General features: G+C 50.3%; 2 protein-coding genes across 2 annotated transcripts; one reads left to right on the forward strand and one right to left on the reverse strand.

Annotated features, from left to right (window-relative positions):
- The first annotated feature begins 5667 nt into the window (after nucleotides 1-5667).
- CREB3 (cAMP responsive element binding protein 3) lies at nucleotides 5668-8915 on the forward strand. The gene is made up of 9 exons (XM_006863174.1): nucleotides 5668-5799; nucleotides 5903-6050; nucleotides 6126-6193; nucleotides 6270-6359; nucleotides 7402-7508; nucleotides 7608-7676; nucleotides 8290-8374; nucleotides 8471-8555; nucleotides 8632-8915. The coding sequence occupies exons 1-9, from the start codon at nucleotides 5668-5670 to the stop codon at nucleotides 8913-8915; spliced, it is 1068 nt and encodes a 355-aa protein (XP_006863236.1).
- A 124-nt stretch (nucleotides 8916-9039) lies between these two features.
- Nucleotides 9040-20231, reverse strand: GBA2 (glucosidase, beta (bile acid) 2). Its single transcript, XM_006863085.1, has 17 exons — nucleotides 19586-20231; nucleotides 16093-16184; nucleotides 15791-15906; nucleotides 13461-13679; nucleotides 12917-13156; nucleotides 12566-12668; nucleotides 12283-12436; nucleotides 12072-12197; nucleotides 11695-11867; nucleotides 11368-11472; nucleotides 11057-11164; nucleotides 10805-10956; nucleotides 10608-10714; nucleotides 10326-10468; nucleotides 10117-10232; nucleotides 9824-10015; nucleotides 9040-9558 (listed from the first exon to the last, which is right to left on the reverse strand). Exons 1-17 carry the CDS (start codon nucleotides 19918-19920, stop codon nucleotides 9310-9312), a joined length of 2730 nt encoding a protein of 909 aa, XP_006863147.1. The 5' UTR covers nucleotides 19921-20231; the 3' UTR covers nucleotides 9040-9309.
- Between the last annotated feature and the right edge of the window lie 29 nt (nucleotides 20232-20260).

Here is a 20260-nt window from a genome sequence, read left to right on the forward strand (position 1 = left end):
TGCTTCTTAACTAAGAGAATGAGCAAAGCCAGGCTCTCCACTCCCTGTGGGGGCAAACTGCCAGCCCCACGGGAGAAAAAGTAGAACTAGGGGAAGGAAAAGAGCCCTGGGTGCTGCAGTGGTTAAGTGCTCAGCTGCTAACTGATTTGAACCCACCAGCTGCTCCGTGGAAGGAAGACATGCAGTCTGCTTCTGTAAAGTGTACTGTCTGGAAAACCGTATGAGACAGTTCTGCTCTGCCTGTGAGGGTTGTGATGAGTCGGAATGGACTCGCTATGAGTCAGAATGATCTCAATATGAGTCAGAATTGACTCGATGGCAATGGGTTTTGAGGGCAAAGGCAGGCAAGCAGAGGTGAATGTTAGGGTAGAGCGTGCAGCTGAGAAGCAGGGAACTTAAAAGGGGTGGAGAGGCTCAGAGGAGTCAGGAGGTGTGTCTATGAAATCCAGGTAAAAGAAGGCAGGGCCGGATCAGAAGTCTAGTGTCCTGGGGCTGCTAGGCCATTTCTGACCTTATAAATAGTTCAGAATCGCCGAAGAAACCACAGCCCACTCTTGATCGTCACTCTCAAAGAAGAAAGGACCCTCCCAGTCTCCCCAGTTCCAGCTCTCTGCTTCCCTTCCCATTCCTGGAGTACCTCTACCAGTAGCTGAACAGACCTGGCAGTGGGGTCGCTGACCACAAAATAGTGAGGGCTGGCGGGTCAGAGAAGCTGGAGGAGCCAGAGGAGCTGAGGGCAGGACTGAAAGGCCCCTTCACCCTAAGCTGAAAGTACATGTCTCCCCCCATTTCCTCCGGACATACGGACACCCCCTTCTTCCTTAAGCACGGAACCTCTGGTGAGACCCCGATAAGGGACTTGAGTCATGCCGACTCTTGCTCCCAGGCTGGTTCTGTGTGGACTCCACACCACAGAAACCCACAGGGAAGGGGAGGAGTAGGAACTGAACAGTGCATTGAGGGAGGAGATGGCAGGGAACAGTGTGCCTGGAAGTGTGGGGAAAAGCTAGAGTGTTCCTTCTCTGGTCTGACAACATTGCTCCCCTTTCCATGATTTTTTATGGAATAGCAACATCAGCTCCCACCCCCCTGGGTCCCCTTCCCAAGGAACTCCTCCTCCCTTCAAGACATTCCTGAGATGCATTCCAGAGGAGTTGGGCAATGGGGGTGGGGGGAGGTGTGTGATGGAGGACAGGAGGTCAAATCCCAGCAAAGAATGGAATTTAAGTGCATTGGGGGGAAGGAATTTTAGGGTACATGGAGAACCCAGAGCAGAAACCCACAAAGGATGCTGCAGGAAGAGAGTCACAGAAGGACAAAGGGAGAGAAAAACCTGAAGACCGAGTGTGAGAGCTGAGAGCGTTGGGGAGTAATACTCAATCTGTTACCAAATTTGGCCTCTGAGTCCACAACCAAGGGGGGAGGGTTGTGGGTGAGACTGACATATCCGGCCTCAGGCTTCTGGAAGCTGGCTTAGGGCTGGACCTGACCTCCCCTGACACAGCCTTCATCCTCCTCAAAGTCACCCAGCCTTGCACAGAACTGCTTCCCACCAAGCTACCTACTTGGTATCTCTTTACATACTTGCTATCTCAATCACAGTCTCACACATAGCCCGTTTACAGCCACTTTATCTGCCCAGGGGCCCAGTCCATGCACACAGCGTGCCCACAAATATACCACCATCGTCAGCACACAGCCCCCCACCCCCATCTCTCCTTCCAGGAGGTATGTATCCCCCTTCATTCACCAGGCAAGCATTCTGTGAAGGCCTGTTGTGGGGAAGGTCCTGGGCCCCGGTTTCAGTGTCTGGGAACTAAGATGAGTAAGACATAGCCTTTGCCCTCAAGAGGAGAAAAGTGATCAGCCAAGAACAGAATTACAATAACGAGCAGGATGCATTAAGAGCCAGGGGGGTTGTGCAGAGAGAAGAGCTCAATAGGTTAGAGAAGAGGAACCAAAAGCCTCTGGGAAAGGTTCCATCTGAAGTTTTTTTGTTCTTTTTTTGTGTGTGTTTTTAAATAAGGATAATAAAAAGTAGTAATGGTCTCTCATTTATTGGCAAGGTGTGAACTGCTTTGTGTACATCATTTCATTGAAAACCTTACAACAACCCTGCAAGGTAGGTGCCATTATCTTCTTTTTACAGACTAGGAAACTGAGGCTCAAGAAGTATTTGTTCAACAAGTACTTGTCCAAAGTTCCACAGCTAACAAGTTGTAGAGCCAGGATCTGAACTCAGGTCTCTCTGACTCCAAGGCCCCAGCTCTCTCCACTAGGTCAGCCGGAGATGAGTCAGGGGTACCATTCCAGGCAGAAAATAGCATAAGGAAAGGTGGAGAAGCATTCAGGGAAGTGAGCAGGCAGGCTGGTTGAAGCACAGGTACCTGCAAGGGAGCAGTGGTTGGGGGTTAGGGTTAGGATGGGAAGGCAGGGAGGATGAAGAGGAGCATGAGGTATTTTATCTACTGGAGGGCAGCAGGAGCCCAGGGAGGCTTTTGAGCAGAGAAGGGACATGCCCAGCACTAGATTTTAATGATCTAAGAGACTGGTTAGAAGGACATTGTATTAGCCCAAGTGAGAGCTTGAAACTAAAGTTAGAAGGTGGTGAGGATATCACTCAGAAGAAATGCTAAAAGGTGGAACTGATAGGACCTTGACAAGCCTGCCCTATCAACCCTCAGAGAATGGGGCCTAAAGTCAGGCTGGGTTCTCTCATAGCTTTCTTTAGGGGCTGGAGCTGCAGCAATAACTTGACTTTAAGACTTTAGGTAAGCTGATCAGGAATGTGAGAATGAGGCTGTGGGGAAAGGGTTTTGATAAGTATGTGGTTAGGAGCCAGGTAGGGGTGGATGGGGTGTGGTCAGTGACTGCAGCAGGCTGGGCCTGGGGAAGACAGTGGTAATGATGGTGGTAAGAAAAATGAGCATATGATCATTGACTGGATCAGGCAAGAGGAAGGAGAGAAATTAATATGTGTACAATGGCTAAATCAGATTCAGAGGCCAAATCAGGCTACAGGGGGTGAAGAGGTGACTAAATTAAGTGGTGCTGTGGGAGGCAAGGGGGCATTGGCGATGACTAAGTAAAGCTGGAGTTGGGGGAATGATGGGATGCAGCCAGTGGCTGGGTCAGCTGGGTACGTGATAGGGCTGTGGTCAGTGGCCGGGTCAGGCTGGGAGTGAAATGGGGGTGTGGTCAGTGGTCCAGTCAGCTGGGTACGTGATAGGGCTGTGGTCAGTGGCCGGGTCAGGCTGGGAGTGCAATGGGGGTGTGGTCAGTGGTCTGGCTGGGCGTGGGATCAGCAAGACCCAGTTTCCTCTTTGGGTCTCATTTCCTCTTTTCTGTTTGGGGAGTGGGGGAAGGGGATCTGCGATTGGATCAAGAATGTAAAGGAGGTTTAGAATTGGGGGATGGCACACAGCAGAAACTGGTGTACATGGCATTTGGATTGGGTTGGAGTCTGCTTAAGTGACCAGATGAGTGGGTGAGTGGGTGAAAATGGTGGGAGAGTGTTTTAAGATGCTGGGTTTGGGTGAGGGTAAATTAAGGTAGGATGTGTGAATCAAGTGGAGAGGGGTTGGCAGAACTGAGGTTGGAAACAGATGGTAAGAAGATGAAGAATGTGGAAGACTTATAGGCAAGGGAAGTGTTCTGTAAGGGGGTATACAGGAAGGGTGTGAACTGCAGGGATGAGAGCTAGGGAATGAGGGGGCAGTGGGGGTTGACTTTCAGAGGACTAAGCCATCCCCTTCTCCCAGGACAACAGTGTTTCCTTGCTCAGCTTCCCCCTCTCCCTTAGGCAGTTCACTAGTTGAGACTAGGTATTGTGCTTCTCCTGGGCCCCTAACCCTTTCTTGTCTCCTACCTTGTAAACAACATAATCCAGGAACCCTGGTCCCTCAACTGTGCTGGCCACAGAAAAAGCCTTAGCTTTAGCAAATGGACCAGACTCCTGTGCTTCCAATCCAGTTTGTCATTTTCCAAAGAAGCCCCTGCAACTGACTCCCAAGGAATGAGAAGTCTCTTCAAAACAAGAGCATCTAACTACTGACAGCCTCTTACATTTCCCAAGTCGTAGGTCAACACCATAACCACTAAAGCTGCTCCTAATTTCTAACATTAACCCTGACCCTAACAGCAAAGAACCACATCCAATGCCTGCTCCCAAATACTAATACGATTTTACATTTAACACCATACCCCCTGACCCTAACAGCTTAAACCTAAGATTCTTTTATATCTTGATTTCTGACCCCCCCTCCCCCACTACTTATCCCTTATAATGGCCTTACCAAAGTTCGTAATCCCAAAAAACGGATTTCTACTCCAATTCCTATTGACCTGACCCTGAACTCTGCTTTTGGTTGTCCATCCCAGAAAACCAAATGACCTTAATCTAAACCTTAGGTACAAAATGGGTCTGACTTTCACTAACTTTAAGGAGCTCTGGTAGCGTAGTGGTTACGAACTGGCTGCTAATCTCCCTGTCAGCAGTTCGAAACTACCAGCTGTTCCGCGAGAGAAAAATGAGGTTTTCTGCTCCCGTAAAGATTTACAGCCCCGAACCCGGTACTGGGTAGGTATGAGTCGGAACCGACTCCAAGGTTACACTTAACCTTCCCTAAAACCCATCCCAGCAGCGGGCTGCCTCCCAGGAAAGGCCTGGCTTCCGCAAAACGGCCTACTTAGTTCTGATACCAAGCTGAGATACCTTGGACCCTGACCTCTCCAACCGGACCCGAAACAGGAGCTACAGGGGCCCCGCCCGCCCTCCCGGGCCGGGCCTCGCGGCCCCACCCCAAAACTCCAGCTCGGCCCGGTTCAGCCTACCTGAGCTGCCCGGCTCTGCGCCCCGCCCGCCGGCCCGCTAGCCCGCTTGTTCTCCCGGTCGCTCTGGGGCTCTGGCCTCGCCCTCCCGCCGACAGACTCTCTCGTCCACTTCCGTCCCTGCAACGTCCCCCACCCGCGGGCGGCGCCCTGGGCCCGCGCTCTATGGTTGCAGGGTCTGCAGGAAGCTACTCTGGTCTCAGTTCTCGATGCTCTGGAGCTGGTTGAAGACTGGCAGCCCCTCCCCGGCAGGAAACACGGGTGTGTGCAATCCGGAGAAAACGCCTGAACTGCTCCCAAGTTCCCTTTTAGTCTCGAATCCTTCCTTTTCTTGTTCTAGGCGAAGGTGGAGCTGGAGCTCCAGAATTCCCGCCTTCAGGGTGTGCGGAGGATGAATGGACGTCCCACAATTTACATAGCCTCCGGGACGTGGCGTAGCACACAGGCCACTTCCGAGTTGGAGGGAACTCCATGTCCCAGAATGCCGTGGTGGCGAGGTGCCTTACTTCCGTTGTGTTGGAAGTTGCTGAGAATCGAGTCTGAAAGGCGGGTCTACTAGAGAGTGAGGGATAGCCTCTCCCGGGAGAGTCCGACCGAAGAGGGACCAGGGCATAGATTGTTGCTGTTAAGTGCCGTCAAGCCGGTTCCGATTCATAGCGACCCTGTATAGGGTTTCCGAAGTGCGGCTGGTGAGCTTGAACCACCGACCTTGCGATTCAGACCGACCTTGCAGAATAGCATAGGTGGGCGGCCGAAAACTGGACTGTGGATCGTGCCTGGAGTTCTGGAGTTAAGTGGATCCCCAAATTTCTGCCATCGTTTCCGTCGAAGTCCCATATGGAGCTGACACTGGATCCCGGTGACCAGGACCTGCTGGGTTTTCGGCTAGAGGAAAGCGGAGATTTGGAGGTGGTGCCCGAGCAAGCACTGGAGTCTCTGCTGGACTGGGAGCTGCCGCCGCTCTCCGAGGTAAGTGAGAATTGTGAGTAGATGTAATGCGGAGTTTGGGAGCATCCTTGAGGCTTGGGGTGGTGGTGATAGGGTAAAGCCCGTTAATTTGAACCTTGTGCAGGTATTGAACGAGTGGGACGTGGAGGATTTTCTGTGTTCCTTGCTAAGTCCTCCAGCATCTTTGAACGCTCTCAGCTCTTCCAATCTGTGTCCTGTCGATCATGATCACAACTACTCCCTCCCACAGGATCACGTCTCCCTAGATTTAGGTGCGTCTGGAATAATTGAATTTATGGGGAGGAAAGGGCTCCTGGGCCTGACTATTCAGACTTTCCCTTTTGCAGACAGTGGGAGCTGTGGGCAGGAGGCAGCCCAGATGACTCTACTGCAGGTGAAGGAGCCCGCAGAGCAGGTAACCAGGTTTTCAGGATTATTCTCTATTGGGGGCAGGATTTCCCTCATCTCTGACATTTCCCCAATAATCCCAGGATATTGAAAGACTGATACTAACAGATGAGGAGAAGAGGCTGTTAGAGAAGGAGGGCCTTACTCTGCCTGGATCACTTCCTCTCACAAAGGTAAGACTCTCATTGACAGAGCAATGGCTGGAAGGAAGTTGTATGGTTTCAAGTAAGCAGGTTTTGTTAATTTTTTTATCAGTAATTTATAAAAGGACAGGGTGGAGAAATTCAGCAAATGTGTTGCTAATAGAAAGCTGGGACATGTGGATAATATGCTGAATGCAAAATGCTGTTTTTGCGGGGTCTGAAACATTCTCCTTAAGAAAAAAATTCAAAATTATCAGCACAGTATTACTTCAGGGCCTTGTGCAATTGAGAGACACTTAGACTTTGTTGGCTTTAGTCACCCATCTCTTGCTGAATGGTAGGATTAAGCTGTAGAGAACTTAAAGCTGGACTAACAGTGTAACAAGAATAAATGTAAATTCCTGTTAAAATTTATTGACTTCACAGGCAGTATAGTAAAATTGTGATTAAATTGTTCATCGACAGGTTAAGAAAATTTTAATTTCTGAAAAGGTACAAGATGAGTCAGCAGTATAACATGGCTCCTAAGTGAATGGGATTTGGAGGCTGTGCCCATGGAAGTGTTGCCTCCAGAAGGGCAGTGACTGCCCTGTTGTTGTATTTGCCAGGGCACATCTTCATGTCCATAGGATAAGCACTTGCAGTTAGTAAGGTTGGTAATTTAAACACACCAACCACTCCTTGGAAACTCTATACAGGATCACTATGAGTTGGAAGCTACTCATATGCATTATACAACAAATCTTAGCATCCAGTTTTGATCCAGATCTTTAACACATATTAACAAGATGGAGTCTATCCTGAAGAGATTAGTTAAGATGATCAGCTAAAGATTTTTAAAAAAATTTGAAGGCTAATGTATAGAAATCCTGAGGAGGCAGATTTGGGCCCAAGAGTGTTGTTTTTTTAAAAAAATGGTGTAAAAAGATCTGGGTTTGTTAACAATGGTGTTAACACCTACACCCTGAGATACTTGCACAGCAATCGAGCACTTAGTAATCAGATGATTGAAATTTGCTTTCCAATCCTTTGTCCAACGTTTCTCTGATGCCCTTTTCCCATCTTTTCCCAGAAGGAGGAACAAGCTCTGAAACGAGTCCGGAGGAAAATTCGAAACAAAAAGTCTGCTCAGGAGAGTCGTAGGAAGAAGAAGGTGTATGTGGGGGGTTTAGAGAGCAGGTATGAAAGGAAAAGAGGGACTCAAGAGTGGAGGGAAAAGACGTTGGAAGTGTTGTGTTTGAAGGGTGGACAGAGGCCACATCCCTGTTGTTCCCCCAGGATCTTGAAATACACAGCCCAGAATTTGGAGTTACAGAACAAAGTGCAGCACCTGGAAGAACAAAATCTGTAAGCAGCCCTCCACCATCAGTCCTTTCCTGTCTCTCACTTAATGTGGCCCCACTCTTTCCCATTCCACACTTGACCTCTGGCAGCTCCTAAATGCAGTCAGGCACTTCACTGTACCTCTGAGCTCAAGCAGTTCATAGTACTGGCGGAATAGATTCATAAATATCAAGTACCAAGAAAGAAAGGAGGGATCAAGAAAGACCTGAGTGGTAAATGACATTTGAATAGTAGTTAGGGTTCTGGGAATGGAGAAAGCATTTCAAGCAGAGAACACACCACTGTCTGGTTTGGCTGGAACTCTGACACAGATGAGTTGCAGCTCGAAGGCAGAGGGTATAGAATGCCTGGTGAGGATGCTGTGCATCATTGGTGAGCCTAACTACTGAAGGTATTTGCAAAGGAGTCTTGTCAGGGTAGAGGTTGTTTAGTGATTGGTTGTTTATTTAATAGAGTGCTTTAAGCTTTTTATTTGCAGAAAAGTGGTCATTGGCAAAAACAGGACAAAAATTAGAGAAGATCCAGGGCACAGATGGAGGGAGTGGCTTTAATAGGATGGTTTCATTGCATCTCAGTTGTCAGGACAGTGTGCTCACTCTCCTTTCTCTTCCTCTAGCTCCCTTCTGGATCAGCTGAGGAAACTCCAGGCCATGGTGATTCAGATATCCAGCCAAACCACCAGTGGCAGCACCTGTGTCCTGGTGAGGCTGCTGGGGGAAGGAGATGCTTTCCTCAGGTGGTGGGGACAGGGTGCGGTCCAGAGCCCCTTTCTTCATCTCCTTTTCTCTGTGCTCTAGGTCCTACTCTTCTCCTTCTGCCTCCTCCTCGTCCCTACTATGTACTCCTCTGACACAAAGGGGAGCCTGACAGCTGAGAATGGAGGTGAGAGGCTACCAGCCAGGCATGGGCTGGAGAGAGGCCCTGGTCTGCCCCTGACTGATGTCTTTTGTCTCTTTAGTGTTGTCCCGCCAGCTTCGATCCCTCCCCAGTGAGGATCCTCACCAGCTGGAGTTGCTTGCCCTGCAGTCAAAGGTACCAACAGACAGCTCAGACCATTTCCTCCAAGCTCCTGACCACTTGTGTTGCTTCTTGTGGCACATGCCTCAGGCTCCTGGCGAGGAGTCTCCTGACCTTTTCTCAATGCAATCCTGCCTAAGTCCCATTCTTCCTCTGCAGGCAAATCTCACAAGAAATGGGAGAGGGCTCCCTACTGTCATCTTGTGGGTCAGATACACAGGCTAGGTGTGAGGGTGTGTAGGGCCTTAGTAAGAGCTTGGGGGCCCCAGTCTGTGTCCAAATACAAAGGGCTGCCACTAGTCCTGTGTTTTGCCAGGAAGCCTGAGGCTCACACACACCAGACTTACTGGCTTTCTGGGGTTTTATTTTATACCTGCCTGTCTCCATCATCCCATAAGTGGACCTTGAACATTTCATGCAGGGAACGGGTAAGGAAAGAAATAAATAAATGATTGGGATTCCTGGCTCACCCCCAGCCCCTGTTTACTGGCCCAGTTGGGTGGTGGGGAGGGAGGTGTGATTGTCCTGGTGGCTCAGTGCTGCAGGAGGTTTAATGGGAGGGAGAGAAGGCCAGGCTGGAGGCTGGGTTGTTAGCTTCTCCCTCCCACAGTCACAGCGCTCACTCTGGGTCCAGATTTTCCATGGTTTCCCCTGGTCCTGTGTCCTGTTCAACTACTGGCCTGGAGGCCTTTTGACGCTGCTGCAGGGCCAGCTGCATGGCCCAGATGCTCAGAGGCCGCATGTATGCCAGGGAGCGGAACACTCGCTGCTGGCAGTATGCTTCAGGAGTCTGGAAGGCCAGGCCTAGGCGCTCCCACACGGTGCGGTAGCAGCCTTCTGCTGTCTGGAAGCCCTCGGAAGTCAGGCCCTGTGGGCAAAGATGATCATCATACAACTTGGCACCCCTGCAACAGCCACTTCAGCTGGGCAGATGGAGACAATAGAGGCTGTGACCTTAGGGAGCCTCCCTAGTCGGGAAAAGCTTGACCTACCAGCAAAAGCCCCAAAGAAGGCAGGAGCTGGGGTGCAGGCCAGAGAAGAGGCCTCCCTGAGAGGACCAGAGTGGGAAGCAGTCACAGAAGGGGGTGGACCAAGGTACAGATGATGGGGAGGTGGAAAGGGTAGTGTATTACCTCCTGGATCATGGTGGCTGCCAGCCCATAGACCACACCCACCCAGACTTCATCAGACTGGACACTGGACGTATCGGGGACACCGTGGGGCTGCATCCCATTCACAGCCCCCATGGCCCCTCCTGCAAAGGCCTGGACATTAAGCTCGAAGATAGTTTGGAGAGCACGCACCACATGTCTGCTAGGAAAAACCTGGAGGGGGCAAGGGCAGAAACATGGTCCCTTAATAATTGCTTCCCACTTTGAAGGAGAATCCTCTTTTCTCTCAGGCTCCTCCATCTCGTCCCTCTCACCTCCGTGTCTCCTTCTCCTAGGCCACAGGCCCTCAGGAACCACTGGCCGGCACACTGGTCAGACATGATGCTCCGGCACTGAGGTCGGGTGCTGCAGTCATAGTTGTAATAGCGACCTGGAGCAGAGGAACGGTGCAGTAAGGCGCCCCGTGTCCCCTTAACTGCCTTGAAATGCCTTTGCCTCCTCCAGCTAGCCTTCCCTAACTCACCATTCCACAGCAGCCTTTCGTAGGCTTCTCGGCCTCGGCTGAGAATGGAAGAGAACTCTTCGTGGGTGTCCTTTGCTCCACACAGAGTAGCCATCTGGACCATCACAGCCACAGCTGCCAGCCACAGCCCTCCACAGTATGCACTAACCAGGGACATGAGCTTGAGGTCAGACCAGCAGCTCCAGCCACTCCCAGTCAGTGTACCAGGCAATGAATCACTCTTCCTGGAGCCCACAATCCCCTTGTTCCCCACCTCCAACCTGGCAAGCGCTATCTCCCAACCTCGGCCCTGTGACGACCCATCCATCATAGGTCTGGTCTGCATAGCCTCCATTCTCAATGAGTCCATCGTGGTCCTTGTCAAACTTCATCTCAGACTCCATCACGGCCTAGAGGGAACCAAGATACTAAGGCTCTAGAGATTAAGGAAAGAATCCGAGCCGGACACCAGGCATGCTGCTGGCACATGACTCCCTTACCAAACACACAGGCCACATGTCCCTTAGGAAGCCTTGGTCACCCGTCAGGTAATAGTCCCGATAAACCTGCAGCACAAACTTCAGGTTCAGGTCCTTCCAGTCAGCAGTGTCGTGGATGACATAGGCATTGACTCGGAGCCATGGCTCATCATCTGTGAGAGGGGAGGGGACCTGGTTCATTTGCATTGGCGGCTAGGATAGAGTGAGCAGAAGGTGAGGGAGTACACCTGAGTGGGGTGAAAACATTTCTACCTGGGTCCCCAATGTCATGGGGGATGACGTTCCTCCTCTTCACAGGTGCCATTACACCACTCATCAGGTACCGTCGTTGTGTTAGGTCCTCCTGGAGAGTGGCCAGAGCTGGGGGAAGGAAGAGTCAAATAAGTGGGTGGGAGTGGGCTAAGGCACCAAGCTTCGAGTGTGTGTGCATGCACAGGAGGGGACCAGTGAACACTGTATAGGCATGTGTTGGGTTTGGGGAGGCTGAGGGAGAGACAATCTGACCAACCGCAAAGTTCAGGGATGAGAGCCAATTGAGAAGGGGGCACAAAAGGGACCCTTACCCATGTCATACTGCAGGCTGAGCTCAAGTTTGGGCCAGAGCATGAGGAGGGCGAAGGAAGCGTAAAAGTGCACATCATACGTGTTGTACATGCGATACTCCTGGCCTGGGGGAGTGAGAGAGACAGTTGCCAGAATTCCTGCTTTTTCCTAACAGCTGCCTATCTATGTCTTCTCTAGAGTTGGAGGGGAGACAGTCACCAGTTATACCCTTCATGTCTCAACCAGTACGTGAGGAGAGACAAAACCCAGTCTCCTCCTTTGCCGTACAGCACTACCTGACCTCAGGAGTATAGCCTGCCATACCCTAGCTCACCAGGAGCCCGTACCCTCAAGGTAGCCAAATCGTCCGTACTCCTGTAGCAGGGGGCGGAGCTGCCTCATGTTCCCCTCCAGCTCCTTTGGTAGGGCGTCCTTAGGAATTTCCAGCCATACCGTGCCTCCATCGGCCAGGAAGTACAGTTCATTGAACAGTGCAGATTTGTACCAGGCAGGCAAGGATCTGGGGAGTCAGGAGGAGGGAATGGTTTGAGTGTGAACCTCCCAGGAAAGGAAGGATTCTGGGGTTCAGCAGAGTGGGGGAATGCCAACTCAATCTTGGCACAATCCTTTTGACTTTTTGGTGGAGAGTAAACTGGGAGTCTCAATCATAGTTTGAGTGGCTGGGCGGCAGCAAGGTGGCCATAGAGATGGGCCCCATTAGCACCTGTCCTCCAGTATTGGGCTCTGCCAAGCTGAGATCTTCTCTTCCCAGTCTGCGTATCGGCACAGTGCATAGTGGCTAAGGGCAGGTGCAGCACTGCCATCTTGACCGAAGAACCTGGTGTACCTCCTAGGGTGGAAAGGGGCATGGCTGACAACATGGTTTCCAGCTGAGTCCCAGCCCTTGAAGCCCTGTACTTTCTTGACCCCATCACCTGTAGTAGACCTGGCCCTTGGCTCCAAACATGATCCTGGGCATGTCCCATGCCAGCGAGAACTCCAGGCAGCATCGGCCTCGAGGTGGCAGCTTGCTTGTGGCACACACAGCCCCTGCGATACCTACTCCTTTTTGAGAGGGGGCACTTTGGCCTGAGAGAAATACAGGATGAGTCAGCACAGGCACCCACCCTCCAGCTTCAGAACTAGGGCGCCCTAACAGGGAGAAAGACCTATTCATCACCAGGCTTCCCACCCCCTCCCTGTCAGAGCCCCCTTCACCAGTGGGGGAGTCCAGCTGTCCATCCTGAAGTAGATCCTGCCACACTTGCTGCCCAGTGCTGTCAGGGTCAAAGGCTGTGATGTGGGTTACCGTGGTATCTGCCTGTTAAGGGGCCAAAGACTCTGTGAGGGGAAGCCCACACATGATGGCTTCTGACAACTTCTCCAGTTCCTGTGACATACTCCCAACCTCCAAGTTCCAGAGATGTGAGGACTCTGGTATGGGTAGGATTTAGGGATTTATGAAGAGACCATGATGGAGTGGAGGTGTGCTTAGGGCCAGGGTGAGGGTGAGGCTAGGGGTTCAGGGACTAAGGTATAGGGGCAGGTCCATACGTTACGTTACGTTACCGTAAGTCGTGCAGCCACAGCCATTGTGTAGGGGTTTGGAAGGGTGGGGTGATGCAGCAGTAGCCCCTGTACAGTTTCCCCATCTTGTTCCAGACTGAACGGCTCATTCCACAACCCCCCTGGGGCATCATCCCCACCCCCCAGTCCATTCTGCATAGAGAACATGATGGACACTTCCAGGGCTTCGTCCCCTTCATTTTCGATATCCCACACAAAGACTCCAACCGGGAGGCTGCTGTCCTGAGGGCAAAAGACTGGACTCAGATAGTACACAGTGCAGCCCATCCCAGCCCACTCCCCAGGATCAGTCCTGGGCACATAGGACCTAACTCAAATACTCCCCATGAACTCTCTCCAGTCTTCCACTCCTGTCACACAACCAGCTGCCTACCAGGAGATAGAAGACCGGAGCCAAATTGGGTGGTGGTCCTGGGAAGCCAATGCCATGCTCATGGCTCCAGCCCCCACCCTTTCAGAGAATTTCCAGCAAAGGCAGATCCTGGGGAAGAGGGGCAATGGAGAGAACAGAGTGGGAGATCCTCACCTGGTAATCATGGGGTAAGATGGGTGTGATTTGGCGGCAGGTAAGAGTGACATTCTGGCCGGGAAGCTGATAAACAGTCCAGGCTCGGGGATAGAGGGCATGATAGAAGGCAAAGAAGCCACAGAAGGCCCAGTTCCAGCTGCGTAGGACACTCGGACGCTCCAAGGACAGGACTTGCTGGTACACAGTCTGCCCTTTCCGCCGTAAGCACACTGTAAACTAAATCAGGAAGGTAGACGGGCTGGAATGGGGTAACCCACAGGCACTTCAAAGTTACCTGGCTCCTGCTTTGTAACTCTGTGGTGAGGGAGACTACTTTCCCGAGCCTGCAATTGTTACCACGGGACCACCAACCTGCTGTCACCCTAGGCTTTGCCTCCAAGCTCGGTGAGTCACCACCCAGTCCTGCTGCCTCCCCTCCATTCATTTCCTAGACTCCCTGTGGTCTTGGTACCAACCCTAAGCCCTCACCATCCTTGCTTTTACTCTTTCTGCCCCTGTCACTTGGATGTCAGTGTGACCTTCCTTATAGACTATCAAAATATGTCAGCCCCTGTGTATGTTTCAGTGATATACCCCAAGACCCTCAGACTAAAGTCTAAACTCTTCTACCCGGCTTTCAGAGCCCTTCTTGATCTGACCTCTCCCTGCCCATCATCACCTAGTCAAGCACCTACTCTCTAATCTCACATACTCACTGGTTCTTGAGCACACTGCCTTTCCTCCTCCATGCCTTTGCTTTGGCTCATGTTCCATCAGGCAAAATCCCTCATTCTTTAAGGACTAGGTCAAATGCCATGTCTTCCTCAAGCAGTGAGCCATTCTCCTGTGTGTTCCCACATATCTCAATTCTAGCATTCAATGCATTCTGTTACAATGTATCATTTATCATTGGGGGGCGGCCCATTGCTTTACAGATTCTTTGAGCACAGAAGATCCTTTCTAGTTCTTTGGTGTACCTTTCTCTACCCATGACTCCTTGGCAGAGTTGGGGTGTGTGGCGAGAGGACAAGCAAAGTGTGAGCAGTGTGCCTTTTTCCTCAGTACGCTACCCATCCCTGTCACTGGAGCACTGATGTGGTCTCATACTCTATATTCTCTAAAATGTAAGCTCCTGGAGAGGAGGGGCTATGAGAGATTGCTATCTTTTCCCTTGGTTCAAACTGTCTGATATTTTTACTGTATGTATAAAATATCATTTCATGTTGTTGGAATAGAAGTCTGTTAAGACCACAGACTTTTAACTACAAAGGGAAGCACTGCTGAGTCCAGATCTTTCCATCTGTCAACTCTGTGACCTTGAGCATATTACTAAACATCTCTTGACCTTAGTTTCCTCATTTGTACAGTGGATATAATAATGGCAGTTACCTGGTAGGATTATTTTTCATCTTAAATTTATCATACAAAAAGCACCCAGTACAGTGCTTAGCACCTGTTAAGCATGCAATAAAGGATAGCTACCATTATTACTTTAACTGTAGAGTCCCAATTCCAGAGGGCATTCCCCTTGGGATACCTAAGGGGTGAGCCAGAGAGGAAGCTTGGGGCATTGGGCAGGGCTGGTAAACCTGAACTGGGAAGGGCACTGTCATTAATTGGACACAAGGTCTCCTGGTCATTTTTCCTTTGAAGATGAGCTGAAAGCTGGAGATATCCCTCCTACAGGAAACAGGAACTTGGTGGGTAATTCAAAATGGGAGATCACTAGAATGAGAGAATGACAGGCCACAAGCTCTGGCCTAGATGTAAAGAGGAAGCAGAGAATAAAGAAGTGCAGCTTCAGAAAAGGAGAGAAAGCAGAGACCTATGTCTAGAAGATGATGGCTTTCCATGCCCTAAGCCAAGGAGCCCCCAGATGGGGCATCGCCAACTGCAGAGCTGACCTCTGGCTGCAAGGTGGCAATTAGATAGGACAGAGGTGCAGATCTTTCCTCTTTTTCCATGCATTTATAGACTTCCAGGTTTTGTTTGCCTTTAAGGTCCTACCTACCAAATGTTCTTTTTTTTTTTCATCCCGGTTAAGTGATCTAGGAAGTCTAAACTCTCTGTGGCTGGGTACTGACTCAGCTGGTGGAGGTAGGAGGTGTTTACTAGAGAAATGGAAGGCAGGGGAGCCAGGGCTGTTTACTCTTTCAAGGACTATGTATCCTGTGTGTCTTATTTCTATAGTATGTCCTAATACAGGGCTTGGCACATGGAGAGCATCATGAAAGTACTTATTGAATCATATACAAACTGAATTGGCACATCCTACACTAGCCAAGAGGTCCCTCCTGGACTGGGTAGGTCCTATCCTGAGTCTCTCTCCTCCACCTCCTGGCTCTTACTTGGTCAGCAATGACTGTCCGGTGTTGGTACATTCCAGGGTTGAGCTGCCAACGACAGAACTGGCCTCTCCAGCCACGGGTGATAGTACCTCCCCCGATGCCACCTAAGGGACAACCTATAGAGAGAATCAGAATGGTCACTAGGACATAAGAAGATAAGGATCTTATTTTCACTTTCTGGACTGTACAGATGGGTTCTTCTAAAATCCCAGATGTAGGGTAGTGTGACTTGCATCAACTGCAAGCTTTTTTCCCTAATGCCATGACAGACCTGAGATGGGCAAAGCGGGGGTGAGGCTCACCATAAATCTGTCTCAAGGGCACACAATTGATCATATCAATGAAAGGTGTCTTCTTCTCCACCTGAGTCTTCCGGTACCACCACTGAAAGTACCTGAGGAAAAAGAAGCAGTGTGAAGGGTAGTGGGTGGGTAAGTGGTACTCATGGGCTACAGTCATCGCCTCCCTCTGTCACCTACTAAATGGCCTGAAGACCCATCTCTTCCTTTTCCAAACCTCTCCTCCTACTGACTTCTTTGTCCCTTTAGCTCACAGAGTGACTGTCACTGTTTCTCCTCAGAACAGGCTTTCAAATCTTTTTGACCTCTCTACCACTGCTTCCGTTCAAACCTTAGGAGCTCCTATCCGAGGCACTGAAAGGGCCAGTTATGGGTTCCTGGCTGACACCACCACCTCTCAATAGGAACTGGCACAGAGCTTTCTTCTTTTAAAATGTTATTTTCTCCCCAATTATAAAAGGTGAAAATTTGGAGGATATGCTAAGTGGAAGGGGGGTAAAAATCGCACCCACAGACAACCATCATTTACATTTTGGGGTTTTCCTCTGAGTGTTTAGTGCAGCATTTACACTGGAAGCGTTCTGATTTTGCTCTCACACACCTTAGTAAAGCCTTCAAAAAATCCCAACGTTTTCCTGGACTTGTCACCACCTGATTGAGACTCTCCTGGGGTGTACCCAATAGACAAGTGATTCAGTTTGGGATTCCAGGTTCTACCATCTGGCCCAGTCTATCTTTGATCTTATTTCCTATTTCCATTCAGGGTGAGGCTTCACTAAGGAACCCCAGCCCTGCCAGATTCTCTCCTACTTCTATTCCAGGCATTTTATATTTACTGTCCTAACATATCATTCTAACCATGGAGAGGGTAAGTAACTCCTCTGAACCTCTGTTTCCTCATCCACATAATAGGATACCTACCTCCTGTCCTACTGACCTCATGGAATGGTTGAAAGGATAAAATGGCAGAAAATGACATAATGGATAGGAAAGCCTTAACGTAGAATACCTACCTGTGTTAGGTATTAGTACTTGTAAACACACTATCTCAACTCCTAACCAGACACTGTCGTATTATTTCAATGTTCCTCATGTGAGTCTGACATTGTTTAGTTTCCTTGAGGAAAGGGAGAGACTAGTTGAATATTATCTAAAGTTCCAAGCTCAGGGCAGCGCTCATGGTTTGGAGTCAATAAATATTTGTTGAATTTACAAATGAGTGTGAGATACAAACAACAGGGGCAAAGAGAGATGAAAGACAGGAGTGGGAGGGAAGGAGAAATGTGATTAAAAGGAAGATAGATTCTGGGGGTAGAGGGGAGGGAAGAAAAGACAAAGGACTAGATGAAGGAAAGACTGAAGATCCTCTCTGGCAGCTCAGAGGAAACTGGACTTTGAAACTAGTCTAGGAGGGTGCCGCAGGGATAGGTCAGCAAGGAAGTAGAAATGCAAAATATGAAGATGGACAGAGCAAAGGAGTCTAGAATAAGCACTTAGTAACTCTCATAGTGAATTATGAGCTGAGCTGCTAACCACAAGGTCAGCAGTTCGAATCTACCAGCCACTCCATGGGAGAAAGATGAGGCTTTCTGCTCCCATAAAGATTTACAGCCTCAGAAACCCTATACAGGGTCGTTATGAGTTGGAACCGACTCCATGGCAACATACCCACTATTTATTGAATGAATGGACTTTGAATGGAAGAGAGAGCAATCAAAACTGAGTTCTTACCACACCTGAAGCCTGAGAACTCTGCCTTGCTAGAGCTTCCTTGGAATGCTCCCAGCTCAACTCCTTCTTAGGGCCTATTTCTCCTGCTTCCGTGATTTAGCAGCTGTCCATTCCTGGCCTATTTGGTCTACTCCATACCTTCAGCCTCAACTCAGGACTACCATTCAGAATTCTTCCTTGTCTCATTCCTATTCTCACCTCAAGACCTCATCCCATTCCAAAAGCTCTATGTCAGTGACCCCCACCCTATCCTGGTATGGGGAGTCAAGGCTCAGGGGGCTGAGCACAGCTTCAGGCCTCTCTGACTCATTTCATACTCAGGAACTGAGAGGCTTGATACCTCATTGTCCTGGTCCTAGATCCGATTTTCACCCCGAGGCTTTGGGATCAATGTTAGGCTGGGTCAGCAGAAGCCTGGAGAGATGATGCTCCTCCGGCCACAGGCCACCCACAGGAAGTAGCAAAAGCGTCAGATACTGAGGCAGTTCTGGCCCTTTCTACTGCTGAAGGCTGGGCAAGGGTAAATGGTCTGACTCCTCAGCCCCAGCCCCAATGCACTGATAGTTGACATGAAGGGTTTCCCTACTTAGGGGCTGTCAGAGCTGGGTTTCCCAACCTTTATGCCTTTATGTGTTTATACTGCATGAACTGACTCAGGATGACCTCAGGGTGATGCTTTCTGTCATCACATCTACCTGCTCTTGTTAATAGGCCTGGCTCCTCTCTTTGAACTCAGTGAGGATCTATCTAGAGGGGTTCTACAGCCCAGTACAAGTTCTGCAACTGCAACCCTTGGGGTGGGGGAAACCAGGGCAAGCTCTGGGTGACTGTTACCAAGAGCTCTGGGGGATACCCATGGCAGTGCCTTTTCTGGTCAGAAGTCATCTCTGTTTTTCATACCAGGGCCTGTCTATTCGAGGATAGAGTGGTCTGCATGTCTCCTCACCCACTCCTTAAGCAGAAAGAAGCAGGTGGGACATGGTGTGCCTAGAAGAGGTACAAAGACTGTCCTAGAAGCTCCGCCTCCCAAATAAAAGAACATTGTGTCAGTACCACGGCAGCCACACTATCTTTTCCTACCTGGCCCCATCTTGCCACAAAGTATCTGTTGTTGTTAAATGCTGTCAAGTCTTCAGACACATAGCCACCCTGCATAGGGTTTCCAGACTGGCTGGTGGGTTTGACTCGCAGACCTCAGGTTAGCAGCCTAGTGCTTATGTTACAGCACCACCCTCTGTCACAAAGGATAGTCAATCCCAAAGAGAAGAGAGACTGAGAAAGGGCAGGGAAGTGGGATAGACTGACTGCTGGTCCTTTTCTGCTGAAAAGACAAGAAGCTGCTGAGAGGGAGGGGTTTGTAAAGACATGTGAACTGGTCTCAGCTTCCAAAACCATGGGCCTATAAAATGCTGGGGATATGTGCTTCATAGGATAAGCACTGGACTGCGTGAGAACCACAAGGGTGGTTCCAACTCCACAGCACTTAACAGCAGCAACAAGGGGCCACCTGGTGTGGCACTACAGGATAAGCACTGGACTGCTAATCACAAAGTCAGTGGTTCAAACCCACCAGCCACTCCTTGGAAACCCTATACAGGGTCCCTGTGAATCAGAACCGACTCGATGGCACTAAAACACAATAACAACAGGGGCCACTTAACCAGGATAAGGCGCTTATTTTTCTCCCTCCTTCCCACCTCTGCTAGAAGTCTTGTGCTGAAACAAAGTGAAGCAAAAGAGTATCTAAGCAATGGGGTCTACTCACCTCAAGCCCATGCCTATATACTTTATCATGTTGCTTAGAGAGATGTTGTTGGCATTAAAGGGTTTCCTCTTCTCTGCAAACTCGTGAGCTAAGCAGATGCGCCAGCCAAAGGGAGGCACCTGGTATCCCCTAGCTTTACCCTCATAGGAAGCCATCAGCTGCCCGGAGTTCTCCGGGTTGCAGCGGTCCGGCTCATCTTCGGGTCGGTTGTCTTCAGGGTTCTTGGAATCAGCAACGTACACAGCCTCAGCGCCTCCAGAATCTTCAATGCAACGAACTTGCGGATCCCCTTTGACGAAGCTGGTCTGCTTCGAAGTTGAGATTCCGGTTTCCATACTCCCTGTATCTTGGGTCCCACGACCGCGATGGCCTCGGATCCCGAGCCCTCTGAAACCAAGTATCTCTCGCCAACCAAATCTAGATGCAAGCGCCTGTGGTTGTTAGGTGCCGCCCCGAAGGGCCGGGTGTTGGGGACAGCGGAGGTGAGCTGGTGCCTCTGCGGAGCCCAGGAGCTGTTGCTGCAGCCGTGGCGGCAACAGTAATAAAGCCGCCTCGGACTGTCCCACGGTTGTCTCCCTGGGTCCTGGGCGGGAAGGGTAGAGCCTCATCGTCATTGGGCCGCGGTGATTAGAGCGCCGGGCCAAAGGGCGGCAGGGCCCACAGCGAGGGGAGGAG

Source organism: Chrysochloris asiatica, unplaced genomic scaffold (genome assembly GCF_000296735.1).
Source record: "Chrysochloris asiatica unplaced genomic scaffold, ChrAsi1.0 scaffold00053, whole genome shotgun sequence".
Taxonomy (NCBI): Eukaryota; Metazoa; Chordata; class Mammalia; order Afrosoricida; family Chrysochloridae; genus Chrysochloris; species Chrysochloris asiatica.

Coding starts and splice junctions, on each gene's coding strand:
- GBA2 (XM_006863085.1), bottom strand. CDS start 19,920: ATGGAAACCGGAATCTCAACTTCGAAGCAGACCAGCTTCGTCAAAGGG. Junction 10,233..10,325: donor CGAAAGGCTGCTGTGGAATG/GTGAGTTAGGGA, acceptor CCTCTGCTCCAG/GTCGCTATTACAACTATGAC. Junction 10,016..10,116: donor TAGGAGAAGGAGACACGGAG/GTGAGAGGGACG, acceptor TGCCCCCTCCAG/GTTTTTCCTAGCAGACATGT.
- CREB3 (XM_006863174.1), top strand. CDS start 5,668: ATGGAGCTGACACTGGATCCCGGTGACCAGGACCTGCTGGGTTTTCGG. Junction 6,051..6,125: donor TCACGTCTCCCTAGATTTAG/GTGCGTCTGGAA, acceptor TCCCTTTTGCAG/ACAGTGGGAGCTGTGGGCAG. Junction 8,556..8,631: donor CCTGACAGCTGAGAATGGAG/GTGAGAGGCTAC, acceptor TTGTCTCTTTAG/TGTTGTCCCGCCAGCTTCGA.